The following is a 23,809-nucleotide window of genomic DNA, read 5'->3' as shown; positions in this document are numbered from 1 at the left end:
ATCTTCGTAAGAAAAAAGTTATTTATTTATGAATTATACGACCTACCTTTGCGTACAATGTTTTCGTAAAATAAATATTTCATTTCTAGTTGAGGACAGTTGTGAAACAACACGTCTTGTTAAGGTCAAAGCCATCAAACTCGGTCAAATTCATATCAATAAAATGGTAGTCTAATGTTAATTTTCACCTGGAAAATTACTAAAATATAATGCGAGTGGGGCTTTTATTACCAAATTGGTATCATAGCATGGCGGGTGGAAAGGGCCATCATTGTACGGGCAGCGGTCGAGATCACAATAGCGGCCTGACATTTTCACTAATGGTTGAGGGTAAGCACAATAAAACGACAGTACCACGAGATAAGGTACCAAGTGAAAATTTAACACCGAGATTAATTTAATTCTTGAGTCTTGATACGCTCACTTTTATAAAGGTAATATAATATTAAACTTTATTGCGAGAGGGTTGAATCCCTCGCGATTCTGCAAGCACTGTTTTGGGGTTAAATTTTGTACAAAGAAAATTTTAGTATTTTTTTTATTTACTTAATTTAGTTAGTGTCGTTCGTAGACGCTATAATTTGTCAAAGACAAATAATAAAAACTAAGAAAGAGTAACTGTGTCCAAAAATTTGTTCCACGAGCTACAAAATATGTACCGAATACATGCATACTTTATGCAAAAAGAGACCCGAATACATGTAAGAATTTTGTGTAATTATAGAAGTGACAATTATTGTCAACGGCTTTATTTCGTGAGTGTAGTGTTTCGTAGCTATTGTCATATTTTAGTATGCGAAAAGGTTCCAAATTCAAAACGGTTAAAGTATGGGAGTTACGTTTCCTTAGTTTTTATTATTCGCAGGGCAAAGATCAACTTCTCGTCTCCCGTGTTACTTATTCAATAAGTCCAACAAAGACATGTGTATAATGTTAGAAACTTTAGAAAGTATGCACTTAGTAGGTACTTCTATAACTACTTGTATCCTACATTGATAAGCAAAGGCCGGCGACGCACTTGCAGCTCTTCTTATGTTGCGAGTGTCCATGGGCGACGGTAGTAGCTTTCCATCTGGTGACCCGTTTGCTCGTTTGTCTCCTTATTTTATTTAAAAAATGGCGGACCTTCAATATCCAAACTGGTCATGTAAAAGTCCATCTTATCTGTCCATTGTAAATATTTGTCCAGTGTTTATATTTCATGTATGTGTTTGTTGTTATGTTTACAAGATATACTTATAAGTTATAAGAGAGTGCCGTTTGTGGGATCACAGACTGACAGGGCCCCCTGTCACGGAAGATCAGGCGCCACGGCTTGCCGCGGTCGATGCCTGAGTGGATTACCCCTTTAAACATGCGGTGTATGCATTGCACAGCCATAACCAAGTTAAATTTTAAGTAGGTAAAATGTTGTATGCGTCATGTCAATTTACTTGAATTCCTTGTTTTATTGTTATTTAACTCTGGCTGTGTTCTGTCCCTTTCACATGTTAAATTAAGTTATTTTTATTTATTTATTTATTTATATTGTTATTTCGATTTATCAGCTGGGTTAAACAAACCTAACCAAATTACGTAAATCTATATCCATATTATGTATCCAAAACTTTCACTTGGTTCTTTTTTTCTGGAATTTCTTATGACCAAATAAGTCCCACATATTAAGTAAAACACACAGTAAAATGTTCTCGTCGCAGACGCTACAACTTGAAAAAAAAATACAATAGCTTTGTCCACACTGTGTCTTTTTCTGTTCGTCAAGGGCATGCGTTATAGCGCAGTCAACAGCGAACGTGAGGCATGCCCTCTGACCGTATCCAAAAAACAAAAGTGACAATGTTGGCTTTGCGTTCGTTGACGCATTCAATTATTGAATGCGTCAAAACGAAAGTTGAATGAAAGAAGATGACGAAAATTGTAGATGAAAGCGCATAGTGTGGACATAGCTAATGTTGGCGTTGCGTTCGTTGACGCATAGGTACATAATCTATATATTAATACGTGAGCCATAAACTTTGTATACCTTTTGACGAAAAATGCGGAAACGTAGGTGAATGAAATTTTGCATAGTTATAGTTTATGTGCTGAAGGAGCGCATCGAGCTAATATTATTTTGAAATTATGCTTTTATCATACAATTTTTTAAACAAATAAAACATTACACACACTACAGGAAAAATGACAGATTATTGACTGACAAGTCTATACATACGAATTATACTCTTGTGTTTATGGTTGAAGTCTTTTGACAACAAGGTGACAAATTGAAAATGGATTATTAGTTTTTTTTTATTGAATCTTAGATACTATTAGACAATGCTTGTACGGCCAGTCTGAGATCAGTTGAGTCCCAGAGACAAGAGTTGAAAAAAATATGATAAAGTCAATATTTTTATATTGACTTTATCATATTTTTTCAACTAAAATATAGGTAGTAGTCCAATGTCGTTGAAACTAAGGTCGAATTTCGACCATAGGGCGACCTCTAGTATTAATGTATGCGCAAAAATGAAATTTGAATGAAAGAAGATGACGAAAATTGAAAATGAAAGGGCTTAGTGTGGACATAGCTTATGAACCATATTCTGGTAGTATTTATAGTGAATAGACAACTAAATTACAGACATCAGTCGTTGTATCATAGTATTTTTTGTCAGTCTGCCATGTCATAATATGGCAAAAGGAGTAAAGGTAGACAGAGAAAAAGGTGGGCTGATGATTTTAAGCCAATTGCTGGAGTAACTTGGAGTAGAGTGGCCAGAGACAGACGAGAATGGAAGAGGCTAGAGGAGGCCTTTGCCAAATGGCAATCAGAAATTGATAAACTTAGATAACTAACATAGCATTTATAAACATTGTAGTAATTCTGGAATAAAGGCTTTATTTTTTTTTTGTCAGTAGGTGAGGAGATTATCTATCTCCTAACCTAGTGACAAAAAATACATAGAAATCTGCAATACTACACTGTGAAAGTCTGTCTAGTATTACCGTGTATGTAGATATAAACCCCTATTTACAAACACCGATACGGTGCATGAGTTTTCGCGTTGTAAAATTGTCACATGTAAGTAGTCTGCATTACGGCGTGTGAGTGGCAGCCAGCGGTTTCACGGAATTGCACCGCGGATCGAAGGTGATATTTAAAATATCTCACTTGTCAGTTACCATACGTGAAACGAGATAACTCGCAGTTGCAATTCTGTGATATTACGTTGAATAAAGTTGGTTTGTAAAGAATTCCGTAAGGTTTTTGGGTACTGCGTGAACCGATTGTGGTCGTGCTACGAAGACGTTTAAGAGTGATAACTGATAAACCATGTTTATCGAAGCTTATCCATGCTAATATTATAAATGTGAAAGTGTGTCTGTCTGTCTGTCCGTCTGTCTGTCTGTCTGTCTGTTACCTCTTCACGCTCGAACCGCTAAACTGATTTTGCTGAAATTTGGCATGGAGATACTTTGAGACCCGGGAAAGGACATGGGATAGTTTTTATTCGGGAAAAATGTACGGTTCCAGCGCGATATACGAACTTTGGCGCAACGGAGTTACGGGCGTCATTTAGTTAATAATAAAGAGGTAATATTTATTAGTTTCATCGAATATATTACGCTTTAAAACTATGGACCGATTTTGATTAATGTTTTCATGGACATAAACATAGCGTGTAGAGAAAATTTTCCCTTTAGATTACTTTAGAAAAGCTTTTGAGAATATCTCACTAAACACTAATTAGCACAACACACTGACCCAAATGTAATTTGTAACAAAGTATAATATACATGGCCTTTTTGAAAAGAAATACATAAATTTATTTAGTCTTATTATAGGTAGCCGTAAATCCGTAAATTACCTAAAAAGAGTCGCAGTAAAGCGCCAACGTTATAAATATTTATTTACCCGTACGAGGCAATCCATTTTCGATTCGCAAAGTGATTATATCTGTCAGCCATGGCCGCCAATATTTTAGCGTTTGCGTAAGAGCGAGGCCATACTGATCTCGTGTGTTGCGTCAAAACGGAGTAACGCATTGTATAGTTGTATACCGTATTCGTTAACATAACGCACAACAAATACAAGGCGGTTAAATCGCAAGGTTCATCCTCCCGCTTCTTTCGTAATTTAATGGAATTTCGAAGAAACTATGGACAAGAATAACGTTCCTGCACCCGCACAACCATAATATAGACTAATCATAAAAATGTTAACAAATCATCGGAGAAGCGCTGCTGCGGCGACGCACCGAAACACAACGTAGCTATGTGGCTTTACTCTCACTGGAGATATAAAAGGCAGTACATAATGCGTGTACAAACATTCGGCTTTTTGACCCGTAGACCGTTTTTCAATGCGCTATGAATGCTGAAAGGGTATCCTCGTCTCTCGGCGACGCTTTTAAATTATTATCATTGTCAAAAGACTTAAAATCCATTTGTGTAACTCGTATTCGTAACAATAGAACGTATTATACTTATTTGCCTACAGCCTATTGTTACGTCTGAAAACACTTAAATATATTGGCGCTGTACTTTTTGATCGAAAAGCTGAAATTACATGATGTGTTGTGCAACTTTCAGTTACGAATAATATTTTAACAATATAATCTCACTTCAAAATATATGTTGTACGTAATTGAGAATTAAAACACCCTACCTCAAAAACTACACAACCGATTTTGATGAAACTTGCAGTAAGTATTGAGTTGAATAAAATCTAAGATAACAAAAAAATAATTATTTAATTTGACTTCTAGTTCCGAAGGTATGCGAACACAGACATAAAAACGCGATTACCTCTTTTTTTAAGTAAATTAAAAGTAAAGCAAAATTTGGCTTTGGTATTGCAAAAAATAACCAATTAGTAGTAGGTAAATAGGAATCAATTTTTAACCAAAGCCGACTACTTAAAACACTCATGCTATCGAATTCGTTAAAAGTTTAAACTTTGAGTGAGTTGAAAACAATTGTATTTTGTTTGATTTTAATTTCATTCAAACATTTTAACTATAATTTTCAATCTCAGGTTAAGTTTAATTTCATTACCACGTTTTAAAAAGGGATGCATTACGGAATAAAAACATTTTAGTCAGCAGTCCACGCGAAAACCCGGTAGAAAAACCTGTTGACATAAACGTATTAAGTAAAACGCCTGTTATGAAACTACATTATGTCTGGATGACTCTGTAATCTTTTGTGCAAAATGTTTTTATAAGTGCGAAAACGGGCCGCGTATTGTCATAAAGTAGAAAATTCGCACAAACGCCGTAAGCTTGCACTTTATAAAATGAAACCCACTACAAAACTATTGCGCGAATATTGTTTCACAAAATTTAACAAATTTTAGAGTCTTTGCATAATGATATTATGAAGGTAAAACTGTTACCAGTGTCTTATGTTACAATACAGGAATTTAAAAAAAATGTGTAATTTAGGTGGGACCCATACTGCAAACATTGTATTTTAAATTAAAAAGTCATTTCACATAATCATTCCTATTCTAATAATCGAAGGTTCCCGTAACAAAAATTGAAATTGACCAACTGTTGGCACACGTCCATCTATCTTGGCAGATGGACAGACAGATGGTTCTACTGAACAAATTTATAGGAATAGGTAAAATAATGTTGCCCTTAGAATACTAAAGAGATAGATACCCGCCTCTTTTCATTTATTATAATGTTAGCTTCTAAAAATGTGGAGCGCGCTTCTCATAGTTACACCTTTAAAAAAAGGTGTGCACCGTCCTAGGAAATTACAAAACTAAGAAAGTCGACAAGTTTTTTATAAGTACTTACCAAGGAAATTGTATAGAGTGCAGACTAAGCTCAGGTAAAGTTTTCTCGCCTATCATTGACACGAGGTTAGAGTGTGAAAAAGCTGCCCCTCAACAACATTTAAGGCTGCCTTCACATTAAGTCGGGGCTCCATACTAACGAGGCAAGGCAAACTCCGCAAGGCTGTAAGGCTGTGTGCTGTGTAAAACCCTGTAAGGCTGTGTTTCCATCTGAGCCTCACAGATGATAGTCTTAAAGATCTGGCGACCAAATCGGTCATGTGGCTTCAGCTGTATTAAAACTCCGTTAGCTACTTCCCTGAACAACCCTTTCTGATAATAATCTGTACTCTGTAGTGGGGTGGGGAAAAATGGAAAGTGCGTAGGATCAGCGACTTTAAATTTTTTTCCAAACAGTTGGTCTGTACTTACTGTGCACCCAAAAAAATTTTTAATCGATCGGGTGGTGGGAAGAGATGCCATCATGACCTCTCTAATCATAGAGATTTTTATTTAGATATCTAAAAGACATCCTTACAATAATTTGAGCTCCCACACCGGTTTCGGTGACGGTGGCCGGTTTCATTGAAACTAGGCTAGTTACGCAGGATTAATTCTATAGTGACCAAGTGTGTGCGCAGTACACAAGAGTCAAGAGCGCTTTTTATTCCTTTACTATCATAACCCAGTGGGACGGAAGACCGACATGACCGGCGAGAGATCAGGCGCAGGACCGACTTTTTACATGCCCATCCGACGCATAGATCATCTTACTTGTCAGACAATCAGGTGATCAGCCTGCATTGTCCTAACCAAACGTCTTGGAAATAACATGTTTCCAACGCGGAAATCGAACCCACGACCTCCGAGTCAAGAGCCGCGCTCTATACGTGGGAGAGCCATGCTTCGGCCTGCTCGACCGGAGAAATACCACGACCTCGCAGAAAACCGGCGTGAAACAGCGCTTCCGCTGTGTTTCGCCGAGTGAGTGAGTTTACCGGAGGCCCAATCCCTTCCCTTTTCCCTTCCCTACCCTCCCCTATTTCCTTCCGTTCCCTCCCCTATTCCCTTCCGTACCCTCCCCTACCCTCCCCTATTACCCCTTAAAAGGCCGGCAACGCACCTACAGCTCTTCTGATGCTGCGAGTGTCCATGGTCGACGGAAGTTGCTTTCCATCAGGTAACCCGTTTGCTCGTTTGCCCCCTTATTTCATTAAAAAAAGAATACCACTAGACCACGGAGGCGTTACCCTTACAATGCAGCTTCGGTGGCTTCCTTACCTATAAAATTGACATGTAGTATGGCCAGCAAGAGTAGACGCGCGAGGGGGGAGCCCCGCGCCGCGCCCGCCATCTTGTCTCAGCGTGCCACGCTCCGCTGCTGCCATCTAGCGCCCCTCAGTTTGCACTCCTGATGATTCATCCTAGATTCTCATTCGCGACTTAAAATCTGCCACCTGTGGAAAAAACCAGTATGAAATAAGCATCTGGAAGAACGATCGTTGCGCAATGAAAAAAAAATACAAACAACTGAAAAAAAGTGCGATTCCTAGCAATATTATCTAATATCTTCTATCCCAGAACCTATCCCTTCTAGTTGAAGGGCAGGGTTTTTGTTTTGTTTTGCAATTAAAATAATATTATTAATATACCTACATACTAAGAGCCTGTTTCACCACTTTCTGATAAAGTGCCGAATAGGCTATTCAGAACTTTTTTGACAGATTCTCCATACTTTATCTGTCAAGTTAAATGCCTATTCGGCACTTATCAGGAAGTGGTGAAACAGGCCCTAAATTTTATTGAAATAGGTACTAGTAGCTACTAGCTACTGCCGAGAAATCAATTTTTATTTCATAAAATCATCCAATTTTATACACCCTTTGATCTTTCAGCGCTGCTACTTTCACAGTCAACTCTATACAAGGGTTACATACAAATTACACACCCTAAACGTTTATCACTTAGTTTTGTTACACTTAGGGTGGGTTGCACTATAAAATTACTTTAACTAAAAGTTAACTATAACTAAAATTATTACAGTACAAAATATCAAATCTTCGGTTAAGGGTGCCATATTTAACGATAACCATAATACATGGCTCATATCTTTCTATTTCTATCTATTATATCGCTGAAAATTACTATGGCTCACATTGTTGTTATAACAATTTTGTTTTCCTGACGATTTTTACGGATAATTCATTTTTTTATACTCTCAATCCCATTTACTGTAACTTTAATAAAAAAATAAACGCAACAGACATCTGTCAAATTCTGTGATCAAAGTTAAGAGGATACACCAGGGGCTAGAGAAATGAAAAAAAAGTACGTGTAATATCTATAGCTGTCTCCCTTACCTCAAGCCTATACCGCAGAACGCGATAGAGACAACTGCAGAAAATCCAGAAAATCAACGATTCGTTGTCCCCTGATTCCTTCTCCAAAACTTAACCGATTTAAGTACTTTTTTCATTAAAGATTAAAAAAAGGCTTGAGCTGTGTTCCTATGTTTTGCTTTTTTTTGTATAATCTAGCCAAATCTGTTTTCTGGACGTTTGAACACAGCGGAAAATCTGGCCATTTTTTTGGGTTTTTGAACGTTCATATCTTATTTAATAATTAAATTATGAAAAAAAGGAAAACATAGGGACATTGTATTAGTGGCCGTAGATATTCAGGAAAAAAATTATAACTCTACTAGCATTATTCAGGGAGGAAACAGGGGACAACGTTTGTATGGAAAAAAGGGCGGTGTGGACTCCTCTTAAGGTTATAGTTAGGTTAGCCTTAACTATAACCATAACTGTAACTATAACCACGCCTCTGGTGCAAACCACACTAAGATTGTCTAGAAATCACAATATACCTCTAATGTTTACAGAAGTTCCAAACTTACAGAAGTTTTAAAGAATATTAGCAGATAGGAGAAATATTAAGGGAGGAATAAAGGAGGTACAGAACCACCTAAATTATTCTAAACAAAATAATCCCACGAGCAAACAAAGCAGGCACTTGTTTTTGTTTTGCAATTAAAAGAAACCCGCGATAAGGGAAAATTCTGCATTCAGTCTTACATTAAGTTTGTGTAACAGTTACTTAAAACTTTTAATGAATGGATAAACCAAAACCAATTTTATGACCGTTGTTAGTACTTAGTAAAAAGCTGAAGTTCAGATATTGTGAAATGGACTTTATTCCTGTGATTTACGGATAAGTTTTCTTTGCGTGGAACGTTAAGGCTATCGCAATTTCTTTCTCAGTGTAAGTAATGAGAGTAATACTGTGTACTGCGCTCGGCCAGCTCTTTCAGAACCTAATTATAATTATTAAATACGTTTCTTACGTTTTTCGTTTGTATAATTAGCTTCTTTGTTGTAAGAGCTGCTACTATTTTCTGAATTACTTTATATTAATTTACGATCGCCTTTCTGCTCAGGCCCCGACAAAGTACTTATCTTTCGTTAAAAACGATGACGAAATTCGTTATCAAAATGTATGCGATTTCGTAAGTCGTAAGTCATCGCTAAATGACATTTCGCTTGCGAAGACTAATGTCAAATCCCATACATTTTGATACCGAATTTCGTCATCGTTTTTAACGAAAGGGACTTTGGCTATGGCCTCTGTCTAGACTTGAGAACATAAAGTCTTGCTTATCAAAATATAAAAGTGTAAGTATTATACAAAGACTACGAATAATAATAGTTTTTATTATTCGTAGTACAAAGAGTACAAAATTAGCTGTTCTCTACGAATAATAAAAACTATATTCGGCTGTTCTAAATTTTATTGACAATAAACGTTAAATAAAAATAGTGAAAACTATTCTTAATAATCAACGATTTCAATGAGAACACATTATCTTTTCTTAGATATTTCATTTAAAAAAAAAAGAAGCTAAATTGACCGGAAACGATTCAGCAAGATTACCTCGCGTCAATAAAACTCCTGCACTTGGAAACCGGAAGTTGTAATTAATGCGCTGCACGACGCGTTTCCTGCTGCGTATCAGACATTATCGTATTGTATAAACCCTTGTTGTGCCTTCATAAGTTACTTTAAACTTATGCGCTTGAACTGGCTGAATTATTTCAATTTTCAAGCACTGGGAATAGTTTCCAAGTAATAAAGTTTTAAGCGTTGTTTCGCATGACTTGTTATTCGTTGCACTTAAAAAAGGAAATTAGGATTAAATTCTTGAGCTATTTCAAGTTTTGACTGCGAAACTTTAAGTTGATCGGAATTTAAAATAAACATTGTATCTTAGCATTTGGTACATACGTGTCATCTTTCAAGAATAAGCATTGTGTATAAGTAATTTTTACAAAGTAGAAAGAAAGAGTAAAAATTACTGAAACACAGTTTGAAATCTTTAAGATATATCTAGTATGTCACTTTTGAATATTCTCACCACGTAAAACAGATTCAGAATACCATAATAATATATCAATCTTATGTTGGTACATTTGATCTATTTTAGACCGTACAAGCAAGTTATGGTTTACCAAAGTTATAACATTGTTCTCCGTTATAATATCGATTAGGAGCGACTTAATCACGCCACATGCAGTCTATTAGTACGTTAATAGTAATATTCCGTTAATATGCATGTAGATTGTAGTTGTTATAGAGAATGGATTTCCGTAGCATCTAAATCCATTAGTATACCGTATTCCCTGAATTGTGCAATCTGAGGATATTCATGATATTGTGTTACTGTTTAGTAACACAATATCATGAAAAGAACAATTTATTGAAGTGTTCAAATTACTAGATACGCCTATAGTCGACATTCGTTGATGATAATAGTATTTTTTGTAGTTCGTGTTATAATTATTGTATACTTTAAACTTGAACGGGCTCTTTTTAGGAGAAAAAATGTCAGGTATGATCTACGAATAAAAAATAGTTTTTATTATTCGTAGGGTATGATTTATGATTCGTTTTTTAAGACTAGATGATAGATAAAAATTCAAGACTAGATGACGCCCGCAACTCCGTCGATCCAAAATTTGTTTTTACGGAGAACCATACATTTTTTCGGAATAAAAAGTCCTATGTCCTTTCCAGCCAGGCTAGCACGGCCACCAGTAGAAATGTGAAAGTATGGACAAACTGTGGACATAATTAACTTAAGGTCCGTTCCGATCTTTACTGCGGCTAATCGCGACCGACAAAAATTCAATTAAAATGCCACTTTATGACAGATTATAATATATTATATCATAAAGTAGGATACTATTTAAATTTTAGGACTATAGTTGGTCATAAAGTGGCATTTTAATTGATATTTTCGGAACGAAAAAAGATCGGAACTTCACCTTAAGTTTATCTCCACAGTTTGTCTATACTTTCGCATTTCTACTGGTGGTCGTGCTAGCCCGGCAGGAAATCAAAGTATCTCCATACCAAATTTTAGCAAAATCGGTTCAGCGGTTTGGGCGTGAAGAGGAAACGGACAGACAGACACACTTTCGCATTAACAATATGGATTAGTATGTATTGCCTGTCTTCGTCTATCAAGTGACTTTTATTTCGATTTGTAAATATTTTTATTAGTAGACGGATAATAGACAAAATAATCTTTGCTGGCACAATTTAGTTTCCGTAAATACGACGGGCTGATCCATCATAATCCGGGTTATGATGACACAGGTCGCTAAACTAATCAGTGATGTCGGAATCAGCCCCGACCGCAGTTGATTACGCGATATATAATTGCTCCTACAAATGAGGTGTAATTGTACAGCTGATATCGTAAATGTTTTCAGTTGATCGTTCATTAATTTGTGTATATTGTGTCAGTTTTAACTGTCCGATAAACACAATGAAGTAATTTAAATGATGGATGATTAAACGCTTTTATTTAGTCTATATGCCAATCAATCACGTCATTTTAAAACGGCTGATTTTATCGTAATTCGTAAACGTGGTCGTGTGCTGTGGTTCGTTTATATTACAAAATCACTTTTAATGGTAAACTACCTATAATATTTAAATGGAAAAAAATATTATGGAGATAAACAGAACTCATATTTTTAATTATTCATCATATTATGAATCTTACTTCTTTAATCGTTTTTAGGGTTCCGTGCCCAAAAATTATGTAACCTTTCGTGCGTGAGTGCAACTCGCACTTAGTAATTTTTAAGAAAATGAGATACTAAAAGTCTCAAGATGAGAGGTGAACGCAGTCTAAAATACATACTACTTAATATACGTGAACTACTTTTCTGTTTAGATTTTTATTTCAAATGGCTACTAGGTTCACAGAAATTATGACAGTAATGCAAAAGTTTTGTACAATATGAACCGCATATAACATGAAGCTAGAATTTAAATATATTCAGGAATCAGGAAATAAAGTGTAATTATAATTTTTCTACGAAGCGTACTGTAAACATTACTTTAGTTTTTTCAGACGCGTTGTCGTCAATCAATAGTATGGATATTAGAAAAAGTTGAATATAAGCGAGTATTGATCTAATACTGTGACGTAATTAATGTCACGGCTGGTGACCCTAATGAATTGCGAGTGTAATGTGTCGGCAAAAACCGACGTCATGTCACTCATGACAGCGGTAGGGTTGTCAACAGCTATTTTGTTAAAATATCAGTATAATAACTTGTTCAGCAAAATGGGAAGTAAGACAAATTGTGGATTATAAACTCAAAAGGCTGTATTTAAAGTACCGCTTAAGTAAGCTTTGGAACCGTACATTTTTTCGGGATAAAAAATATCCTATGTCCTTTCTCGGGACTCAAAGTCCCCATACAAATTTTCAGCAAAATCCGTTCAGCAGATTTGACGTGGTGACAGACAGACAGACACACTTTCGCATTAATAATATTAATTATTATGTAGTATGGATATGCCCGCAACTCAGTTTGCTCAAAAATTAGTTTGTCGCCCCAGAACCGTTTATTTTTCATGATGGGAAGCCAAAGTTTTTTTTTCTGGCTTAAAAGTATCTCCATACTATAAAGTGGCCGTCCAAAGTGAGAAGTGGTATTTAAATTTTGTAGTTTTAGCGATAAAAGTAGCAGACGGATAGCCGCACTTTTCCATATATTGCACTAGTTTAAATTAATAGTAGAGGTATAATAAATGAGCCGCTTAAAATTAAGTTAATCCTTTTATAATAATCTATATTGCCTTCCCCGAATTAACTAAAAAAATAATACATTTTATTTGTTGGAAAATAGGGTATATTTTCCAGGAAATAGCTCAGTTCTACCTCTTGGTATATTGCACGTTATAGATGTCAAAATGATAGGCACATATTGGCTATTGATTTTCGTCCATCCCATGAACAGACACCGACGTTACCATTTAATTTTTACTGTTTTATTTCGTTCCTGATGAATAGTTCTATTGCAATACTTATTAAATTATTTCTAGTATAATATATATACAAAATTTTAAATTTCATTTCAATCGGTTGAGCCGTTTTGGAGGAGTTTACGCACAAACACTGTGACACAAGAATTTTATATATTAGACATTTTCTATTTTCTATCGTAATAATAATATAAGAAAATAACTATTACATTGGAAACCAACCTACAAACTAACTATACATTAAAATAATTAAGTAAAAAGAAGTTGATTGTATTAACTATAATCTATAGTGTTTGGACCGTCAAGCTATATTATAAAGCTAAAATATTTAGAAGCATCATAATTAAATAGGTTATTACCATTTTTCCTTGCCTGAAAATAAAAAAAAAAAATATTTAAGCAGAATTTCATATGAGTTAATTATAATAAAAGGGTTTGCGCCTACCCAAATATTTAAAGCCAGAATTTTTAAGAATTCTGACATTGATAAGGAAAACCATCTTAATACTATTTCGGGGTTAAGTGTTCTTAAAATAAAAATGAAGGTTCCATTAGCAGAGATAAACGGTCAATTTGATCTCCTAAAATTTTTGTGGAGAAAACAACCCGTTTCTTTATAAAAAAACAAAGGCGAGTGACTTTAATAAAAGTGAAGAATTACAAAAGTATAAGAACTATAGTGTGTATGTTATGTATACTATCTATATTTCTATACTAACAATATAAATGCAAATGTGTTATATCATAATATGTGTATCTATCTGTCTGTCTGTTAATTCATCATGCACTAACCGCTGAACCGATTTTGCTGAAATTTTGGTATCGAGATACTGACTTGGGAAAGGACATTGGCCACTTTTTATTCCGGAAAAGTCCGTAGTTGCGAGCCTCCAGGTAGCTCTGGATAAAAAAGTGGCCATTTTCCTGCATAAGAAATTACAAGATCCCTGTGGAATACAATAATACCTAGACGTTACCTAGGGTTTCAAAGTACCATCGAGGAAGTTAATTCCTATGCAATTGACAGACCAACGTTAATTGGTCGAATATGTTTGACGTAACGCAACCAAACTACTTAGGTCCCCGATTTGCATAGGAATCATCTTCTCTGATAGTACAATATTATTTGAGTAATATTTTAAGGTTCAATTTTCATTCTAACATAAAATAGAGTTATGGATATCGTTAGTTTCGCTATCTAATTCGCTTCCCTTCAGCTATAATTCAGAACCTGTTGTGTGAATGGATAGGTCAGAAGATAGATAGGTTAGGAGATACCAGGCTGGTCTTTAAATAACTCACGTAAAGGAAGTGGGGCCTTATCCACGGCAACAAATCCACATGCAGTCAGATATTTAGATAACAAAAAATATTCCTATTTAATTACTTTAAACTACATCCTGATTCTGTACATAGATTAGGTTAAAAGTGTTTTTATTGGTTCCAAGATAAGGCTGTTATGTTTTGAAGTATCATATTTCACCGTCGGTGGCCAAATTATTATACCCACTTGAAAAAAAAAATTCATTTTTGTGTCTATTAATGTAACATTGTTATCGTCCAAAAAGTTTATAATTTTTTTAGGTAAGGCGAAGAATCCTGCATAAATATACAGCTGCCGTCTGGCTACTGTAATTCAGCCGTCTGGGGATGGAGATGAGTTTGTAAAAACTCGCAGGTGTTGGTCTCTTGACGCATGATTTCTTCAACCAAATGTAGTCGACCTTTGGGCTAATCTCGTCCCATGACGTTAGTTATGTGCACTTTCATCTTCAATTTTCGGCATCAACTTTCATGTAAGCGCATTCAATAATTGAATGCGTCAAGGAACGCAACGTCAATATTGTAATTTTCGAAGTTTTGGATACGGTCAGAGGGCATGCGTTGCGGGCATGCCTCACGTTCGCTGTTGACTGCACTATAACGCATGCCCTTGATGAACAGAAAAAGGCACAGTGTGGACAAATCTATTGACGAATAAGGTTTGACTCGTTCGACAAAACAGCTTTTATCAAAATTTTCATGTCGCCTGCGGCCAACAAACTGACAATTGACCTGGAGGATCTGAATCAATTAAGTCATATTAAGGTTTCACCTTTATCTTTATAATTTAAAAAAATGCAAATAAAATAACTTGTTTTTTACCTTCCAGTACGCCTTAGTCCCGTGTTTTAGCAAACGCCAAACGAGTAGCACGCATCGTCTGGGTAAACTTTGGTTTTTCAAAGGACGGCAACAATAGAAGCAATACGAATTTACGTAAAAATCTCACACTGAGTATAATAATTTGGCCACCCACTGTATTTTTAATTATAAGAAAATACTTTGATTAAATCATGGTAGTTAGGTAGGTAGATGTATTTGCTGATGATAATTTAAGCTATAAAGTATGCTGAATTTCAACTACTGTCTTCGAAAATTCTATTTTATACCTATAGAATAGTAATATCGAAATCCAATTTCTTAAAAACGTAAGGGCATCTTCAAAAGTAACGCAAAAAATTCGTACAGATATCCACACAGAATATGAAAGGAATATTAAATTATGTTGGTCCTCATTTTGTGTAAAACTGACGGAGCTCTTGTTAGGCTTTCAAGATGCTTTTAACTTAATGAACAACTTAAAAAATCTATTGACTACATTACGTTACGCGGTTTTATATAAATTGCAATCAAGCTAAATGTGAGGTTCATCTCGCATGAGATACGGACGTTTCACTTGATTGATATTGTTCCGTCCATTATTTGGTTGTATGAAACGATGATAGGAAGACAATGAAAGGTTTTTATATAACAGTGCGTAAGCGAAGAATTAGCAGTTACAAAAGTACTAAATAGTAGCCGTTGTAGAAAACGTCAATAGTAATAATCATTAATCAACAATAATGAAATAGGGTAAATGATTACTAAAAATACAATAATAATAATATATAACCTAAACGATATACTATAATAATACGTTCAGTTAGTGAATACACCTTTTCATCATAGTCCAAAGTCATCATAGTGAAAACACCATTTGTGTCATCATAGTGCATAGGCTAAGTAAAGAAATTAGTTGCGCACGAACTTTATTCACATTGTACTTTTATAGAGCCTACATAGCTTGCATTAAGGTTGCACGCAAGGAAACATTAGAAGAAACACATCCCTCACGTCAAGGAAACCGAGAGCTTACTAGTGCAACTAAAATGGAACAGGATCCTGAATGCATTTGTAAAGTTGCACAAACTAAAAAGTGTGTCATTGAGGCGAACAACAAAAAACATAACTGTCTAACGTTACGCCGGAGATAGCCGCTTACAAACACAGCGTTTATGACCGTAAAATATTCAACAGTTGCCAGCGAAATAATATAACTAGCACACAGAACTGAGGAAAATAATCTCTCGCATCGCTATCTTCTAATTCTCCGTGTGTTGGTTGGAATGAATAAATGAATATGTAAGGCATTTACAAGTAGGAAACTGTTTTTGTAGTGCAACGTCGGCACGAGTGGGTCGAGTAATTCAATTAGCTTGAATATGAAAGGACTAGGTTATACGAACACCCGTTTATTTGATGACCGAGGAAATTCCAAGGAATGTTAGTTTTCAAAGAACTTACGGTACGTATTTCATGCTTTATGCTATAAAAAACTAACCTAACATAATATTATTATTGTAATTAAATATTTTTTGCCACAATTTAAATTAATCTGGAGAAACTCAAAGGAAACCTCTAATAATACATGAGTTATAAAGTATCTGAAATGCTAGTAAAATTAATGTGAAATCCTAAATAATTTTATTATTTTCCATCTTCAAAAGTTCTGTTAATTTGATATAGTTTAATTCGTATCAGGTGTCTGACTTCTGTAATACAAATCTTATCACTTAGCATAAGATAGATGACAAGATGTATGTACATGTTTATTGTAAAAATTGATTTGATTTGGGTGACAGTATTATTAAATGTACATTCAGATTTATTTAAATGGAACTGCAAATCATCTGAATTTATTCACTTTACCTTTCCTTTATTTGATAAAAATAAAATCTCTCAAAGTACCTAAATAATATTCCATTCAGAGAACTACATGCATGCCGCGTCTAAGCGCATGATATTGCAAGTGGATTCGGAAATATTAGGTTATAATCCGTTATCGTATTTTATACTAGTGGGTGCTCGCGACTCCGTTGCACCAACATTTGTTCATCACCCGGGAACCATACATTTTTTCAGGATGAAAAGTATTATATGTCCTTTCCCTATACTCAAAGCATCTCCATACCAAATTTCACCAAAATCGGTTCAGTAGTTTGGGCGTGAAGAGGTAACATACAGAAACACAGACAAACTTTTCTTAAAATTATTATTGTACAGTGTGCACTAGTAAGTATGGAGGTACTCACAAAATACCTTTCTTACACTTTCCTACCTATTATGCATAGTTTATTCAGTTTGGTTATTATCGTTTAAAAATAAGATTTTCACCTTGCATCGCAAAAAATATTGAACTAAAATTCGAATAAACATATGTCATAGCAAAATGCTAAATAAGAAACACAATTCATATACAAAGGAGATATAATAATTATTATTAGGGTTTAATGTAACCCTCACTAAAGAAAACAATAAGAGAGATTAGAGGACTTTTGGGAAAAATAGATAAAGAACTAATGAAAGGCAGGCATCTAATTAAGCGTTGGTACCCACAATTAGTATTTTATGAACTTAAAGTAGGTATATACTTTAAAATTAGCTTAGGGCTAAACTATTACAATATTATATGACTACTATCTGTCCCGGCAGACGTTGTTTTGCCATAAATTAAGTATTTCGCTATTCGCTCATATTATTTTGTTGAAGTGACTAATTAAATGTGGCACCATGGCAACGTCCATCGCTATCCCGTCGCACAAACAATGGTCGCCATATGTTTCGAATTGTAATAATTTACTATTATTTATTTATTACTATGCACTTATCAATATAAAAAGTAGCCAGTAGCCGATTCTCAGACCTACTGAATATGCATATAAAATTTGGTTAAAAACAGTAAAGCCTTTTCGGAGGAGTACGGTAACTAACATTGTGACACGAGAATTTTATATATAAGATAAATTATGTATTTATTTTATACTTTGACGACCTCTGTGGCTCAGTTGGTAGCTCAAGCCGGGGGTTGCGGGTTCGAATCCCACCAACGGAACAAAAAGTTTTCAATGTTCCTGAGTCTTGGATGTGTATTAAATTATAATATTATGTTTAGTATAAAAGTATTAAATATATTTCCGTTGTCTGGTACCTGTAACACAAGTCCTTCAGGTACTTACCACGGGGCCAGACTGACGTGGTGTGAAGCGTCCATAGATATTATTATTATTATACTAGATTACCCCATGAACTTTGTATCACTTCCTGAACTGCCACGAATTTCAAGACTAAAAATATATATTATCCATTAGTATCGGTTCAACCGTTCTTAGTTTTAGCGTGACTAAAAAAGTTGTAAATTCAGTTTTATTTACATAGATGAATAAAGTGAGAGATTATTCCATACCGTTAACCATTTTTGAAAAAAAAAGCCCCAAAGGAAAATTCCATTGCAAAAATTTCACTTCGATTAAAAAATAAATAAAAGCATCGTGCTAATCGCCCCTCCGACGCGCGGCACGCCGGTCGCTGATTAGTGTGATCCCCATCGATATTTTGTACGATCATCGCGTTGTGAAAAATTGAAAGTTATGTCCCAACTAGATGATGCCCGCAACTCTGTTGCACCAAAATTCGATTATCACGCAGGAACCGTACATTTTCCGGGATAAAAGTATCCTATGTCGTTTCCCGGGACTCAAAGTATCTCCATGCCAAATTTCAGCAAAATCGGTTTAGCGGTTTGAGCGTGAAGAGGTAACAGACAGACAGACGGACAAACAGACAGACACACTTTCGAATTTATAATATTAGTATGGAGGTATGGATTCTACTATAATATAAAGCAACATCAATGCAGTTTCGTTGCTTGTTCGATTGTTTCCTTATTTGCCACGTTTCGCTTAAAGTAACTACATTATTCCTTGAATTTAGTTGTTACAACATTAAATATATAATATTCTGTTTCCGTGAAAGTTAAACTAAACGAAATTAAACCAAAGTTATAATGTAACTGGGCATATCAATATCATCCAAAGAAGAAGAAGCTGTAGATATGTATTTTTTGGAACATTTGGAACAGGAAATTCTAATTTACTTTAAAAATCAAATAGTCCAATTTTAAATGGGAAAACGAAGTTTAACCGAAGTTAGTGTAACTGGCATATTAATGCAGTGGAATCCAGACTTTTGTTTTAATGTACAACTCTATATTTAACTTGTAAGTTAACCCTCTTGTGGCTTAGCGTTTCTCTCTACCTAATCCTCTCGGGACAGGTATATACCTGCTCTACTTATTACACTGTCTTATGTTTTACGGCGTAAGTTCAGTGTTTATGCAGTTACAAACGCAGACGTAAAATAAAAATTATTATAGAAATGAATTTTCAGTGTCTATCCCAAAACAACGTCCGACAGTTTAGCTAAGGTATCATTAGGCAAATGACGAAATACTGATTTGTACCGAGTCTTGACGTTTAATCGTATCACAAATTTTTAACTAAATGTTGGAACTTGGAAGGGTTGGAAAAATGAGTAGTTGACTCTTTCGTCCCATAATATGTTCGTCTTAGTAGGATGAATAGCTAAAGTGAATTTTTATTTATTTTTATCCAACGATTCAACCCACTTTTATATTCTATTGTTTTCTGACAAAAATCATTGCAGTATTGGCATGTGTAGAAATTATGAACCGTCAGTCGTCATAACGATTTTGCTTAGTTTTACAAATTTCATTAGCGGCATTGTGAACTTTTTAGTATCTATCTCATCTCATCTCAGATCTTCAAAATACGCACACAAATTTTCAACAAAACCGTTCCAGCCGTTTTTGCAGGAGTCTTGCAACAAAAACCGCGACGTACTTTGCTTAGGTCTTTTGATTTGAAGACGTTGTTGTAGAGGGTTGTCTAGGCATGATGATGATGAACGTGTATCTTATTATGACCAGACATTAGCTGGAGTTATCAAATTAGTTGGACCGTGTAAGACGCACCTAATTCTCATTAAATTTCTATTCGGGAAAGGGAACAGGTCTCTTGGGAAAAGGAACTATTTGTTCAACAAATCTTGTTGTTTTCTGAAATTAGTTTTCATACGTAACAATTAGTATTACGGATATATTTAATTAACTAATTAATTATTAAGAATAAGGTATATTAATAGATGAGTTAAATTACAAAAAAATTAACTTGTCTACTATCCTCAGCAATATTAAAATACCGAAAGTGCGCCTGTCAGTCTGTCCTGTAACGAATTTATACTAATCATAATTTATTATAATTAGAATCATGTAGATACATCATTTAAATGAAAGAAAGATAAAATGGTACGACACACTTTACGAAAACTTTTACAGAGATCTTCAGAGATCTAAAATCTTAAGCAAGATGTAAGCTAAAATGAGCGAAAAGCTGTAACGCTACCTTGTAGTTTCACAGTTTATACTAAAAGGAGTATACAGCCTCATATACGAGAGAAATTTGAATAAAAGGATATTATAATCAAATTAATTAGAAGTTTAGTTTTTTTTCTTATGAAATAAGGGGGCAAATGAGCAAACGGGTCACTTGATGGACAGCGACTTCCGTCGCCCATGGACACTCGCAGCATCAGAAGAGCTGCAGGTGCGTTGCCGGCCTTTTAAGAGGGAATAGGGTAATAGGGGAGGGTAGGGAAGAAAATAGGGTAGGGGATTGGGCCTCCGGTAAACTCACTCACTCGGCGAAACACAGCGCAAGCGCTGTTTCACACCGGTTTTCTGTCAGAACGTGGTATTTCTCCGGTCAATCCGAGCCCATTCGTGCCGAAGCATGGCTCTCCCACGTTACGTTATGGCCGCAGTCAGAGACGTCTATACTGATATTATAAATGTAAAAGTGTGTCTGTCTGTATGTTACCTCTTCATGCCAAAACCGCTGAACCGGTTTTGATGAAATTTGGTATGGAGATTATTCGGGTCCCTTACTCAAAGTATCTCCATATACCTTTTACACTGGAAAAATTATAGTTCCAGCGCTCATCGCGCAGTTACGAACTAATTCGATGATAAGTTTTAATTTAGTGACAATTTTCATAGAAAACTTGTGGATGTTATGTCAAAATCTTCATCTTATCTTATATCTTTAAACCGTGCTTTAAACGAGCAATTCTTGTATATATTATATATAAACATATAATTGGAGTCTCGGAATCGGCTCCAACGATTTTCATGAAATTTAGTATATAGGTGGTTGGTATAAATCAATCTAGCTAGGAATCATTTTTAGAAAATATCATTTTATTCGTGTTTTATCGAATACCAAGCAAAGCTCGGTCATATAGCTAGTGATATTAAAGTTAAGTAATAATTAAATCTCTCTGAGTGTAGCCGTAACGTAACTGAAGTAATGTAGACGTTGAATCAAATTGTGAGTTTTTTTCAGTTTTGTCTCAAGACATAACACAAATTCAATAAATAACACACATTCAAATGTGTGTTATTTATTGAATTACATTAATCAGTAGTATTTTTAGGGTTCCGTACCCAAAGGGTAAAAACGGGACCCTATTACTAAGACTTCGTTGTCTGTCCGTCTGTCTGTCTGTCTCCAGGCTGTATCTCAAAAACCGCTATAGCTAGACTTTTGAAATTTTCACAGATTGTGTATATCTGTTGCCGCCATAACAACAAATACTAAAACAAAATAATATAAATATTCAAGATGGGCTCCCATGCAACAAACGTGATTTTTTGACCTTTTTTGCTCAATATCCATAATGGGAACATGTAAGCACTTTAAATTTTCACAAAAGCCTTAATTAAAGAATAATATGAAAAAAAATCATACAATAAACACAATTTTTGGCCTATTTTTGACTATAACGGTACGGAACCCTACGTGCGTAAGTCAGACCCGCACTTGGCCGATTATTAGTTTTAGTGTAAAGCTTAAAATTCTAAAACAATAATAATATTCATTTACTATTAGTTTTTATTATTTGTAGTTTAATATACATAAATACTCAATCACTAAGCTATACATAGTTTAGGAAATATTTTTTTCTGGAGTACTCGTATAACCTTAAATATTATTAAAAAAGTTGTGAAAGCAGAACACAAATGCATGTAATATGCATGTAGCAAAGTATGATAATATAAGTAAACACTTCTCAGAAGTCCGAAAAAGTTCTAGGGTTCGTTGAAGAGTCTAATGAAGGCTTTTGAAATTGTAATTTAAAATCTCTTGTATTTTAAACAGAAATATCAATAAGATAAAAATATTTGATCATTTGACTCTCATTGCATTAAGCGCTGCTATCTACATCAGTAATTCAGGTAGAAAATAAAAAAAGACAATATTATTATATCATATTGTATCCGAAAATCATTCAATATGTATTTGTATGTATGTGATAATATCATGTCCCCTGATATAGCATAATATTGCAGTAAACAATTACTTAGCAATAAAACTCAAAGTATGCCAAATATATGCAGTAATAAAATATTAAACCTACAGTAAAATTAGCATACCTCATAACAAAGTATAAATACGTCCTCAAAGCACTAATAAATCCACATCAAATTATGTCAAGTCAATTATCCATATCACTGATAGAATCATTATTAATCACTCATTATTATTACGCGTCGTCGGCCGAGTTGAGTTATGAAGTTGAGTGTAGTTCGAGTACAGACCCGTGCCGAACTTCACTTCTCACTGAGTCGTACCGCCCGCACGCGGCTACGAAGCGGTCTCGTAGCTGCTACGCGCTCCATGCGCGGAGGCCGCGGGAGGAGGAGCCTTCGCCTAAACCCCGCCCACCAAGGAGCTACACTTCTTTTTCAATATGTGTAATTCAATTTCACTTATGTCTTCGCTGGGAAAGTTGATGCCCCGTTGTCGTTCAACACAATGTTTTTTATGTAAAGTGTAATGTAGTTCGCGAACCGAGTCGCCTGCGTGCGATTTTATTCCGCTTTCATTTAAATATTCGAGTCGAATTTTTTTGCATAACATTTTCCTTAGATAAACAATGTGCACGTACGTGTTTTGTTTCACTTGTGTATTATTATAACAAAATGTAATGGATATTATAGTGTTATACGAAATCATACACGTCATCTAACAAAACATAGTAATAGTACTTTAGGGTGTATTTTTTTTATGAAATAAGGGGGCAAACGAGCAAACGGGTCACCTGATGGAAAGCAACTTCCGTCGCCCATGGACACTCGCAACATGAAAAGAGCTGCAGGTGCGTTGCCGGCCTTTTCAGAGGGAATAGGGGAGGGTAAGGAAGGAAATAGGGAAAGGAATAGGTTAGGGGATTGGGCCTCCGGTAAACTCACTCACTCGGCGAAACACGGCGCAAGCGCTGTTTCACGCCGGTTTTCTGTGAGCCCGTACCCGTGGTATTTCTCCGGTCGAGCCGGCCCATTCGTGCGGAGCATGGCTCTACCACGTAATACTGTTTAAGAGTCCTTTATAATATGGAATTCACTGTGAATGTAGCGGCGATGAAAAAGTTTTTTTTTTAACTTTGTATGGTCAAACTTGTGTCACTGGTGCTTT

At 35.2% G+C, this 23,809-nt stretch overlaps 1 protein-coding gene across 2 annotated transcripts in view; it reads right to left on the bottom strand.

Moving 5' to 3' along the window:
• The window catches only part of LOC121730588 (lachesin), a 92,727-nt gene extending 69,746 nt beyond the window's left edge, over positions 1–22,981 (bottom strand). For both annotated transcript variants that reach the window (XM_042119697.1, XM_042119698.1), the window contains exons 1-2: positions 22,768–22,981; positions 7,052–7,227 (exon numbers count right to left, since the gene is read on the bottom strand). In XM_042119697.1, coding sequence (XP_041975631.1) covers positions 7,052–7,124 — 73 coding nt within the window. In that variant the 5' untranslated portion in view covers positions 7,125–7,227; positions 22,768–22,981. The remainder of the gene's footprint in view (positions 1–7,051; positions 7,228–22,767) is intronic.
• Between the last annotated feature and the right edge of the window lie 828 nt (positions 22,982–23,809).

The sequence above is a fragment of the Aricia agestis genome, chromosome 9 (genome assembly GCF_905147365.1).
Source record: "Aricia agestis chromosome 9, ilAriAges1.1, whole genome shotgun sequence".
In the NCBI taxonomy this organism is placed as follows: Eukaryota; Metazoa; Arthropoda; class Insecta; order Lepidoptera; family Lycaenidae; genus Aricia; species Aricia agestis.
This window is presented reverse-complemented; position numbering and strand designations above follow the sequence as displayed.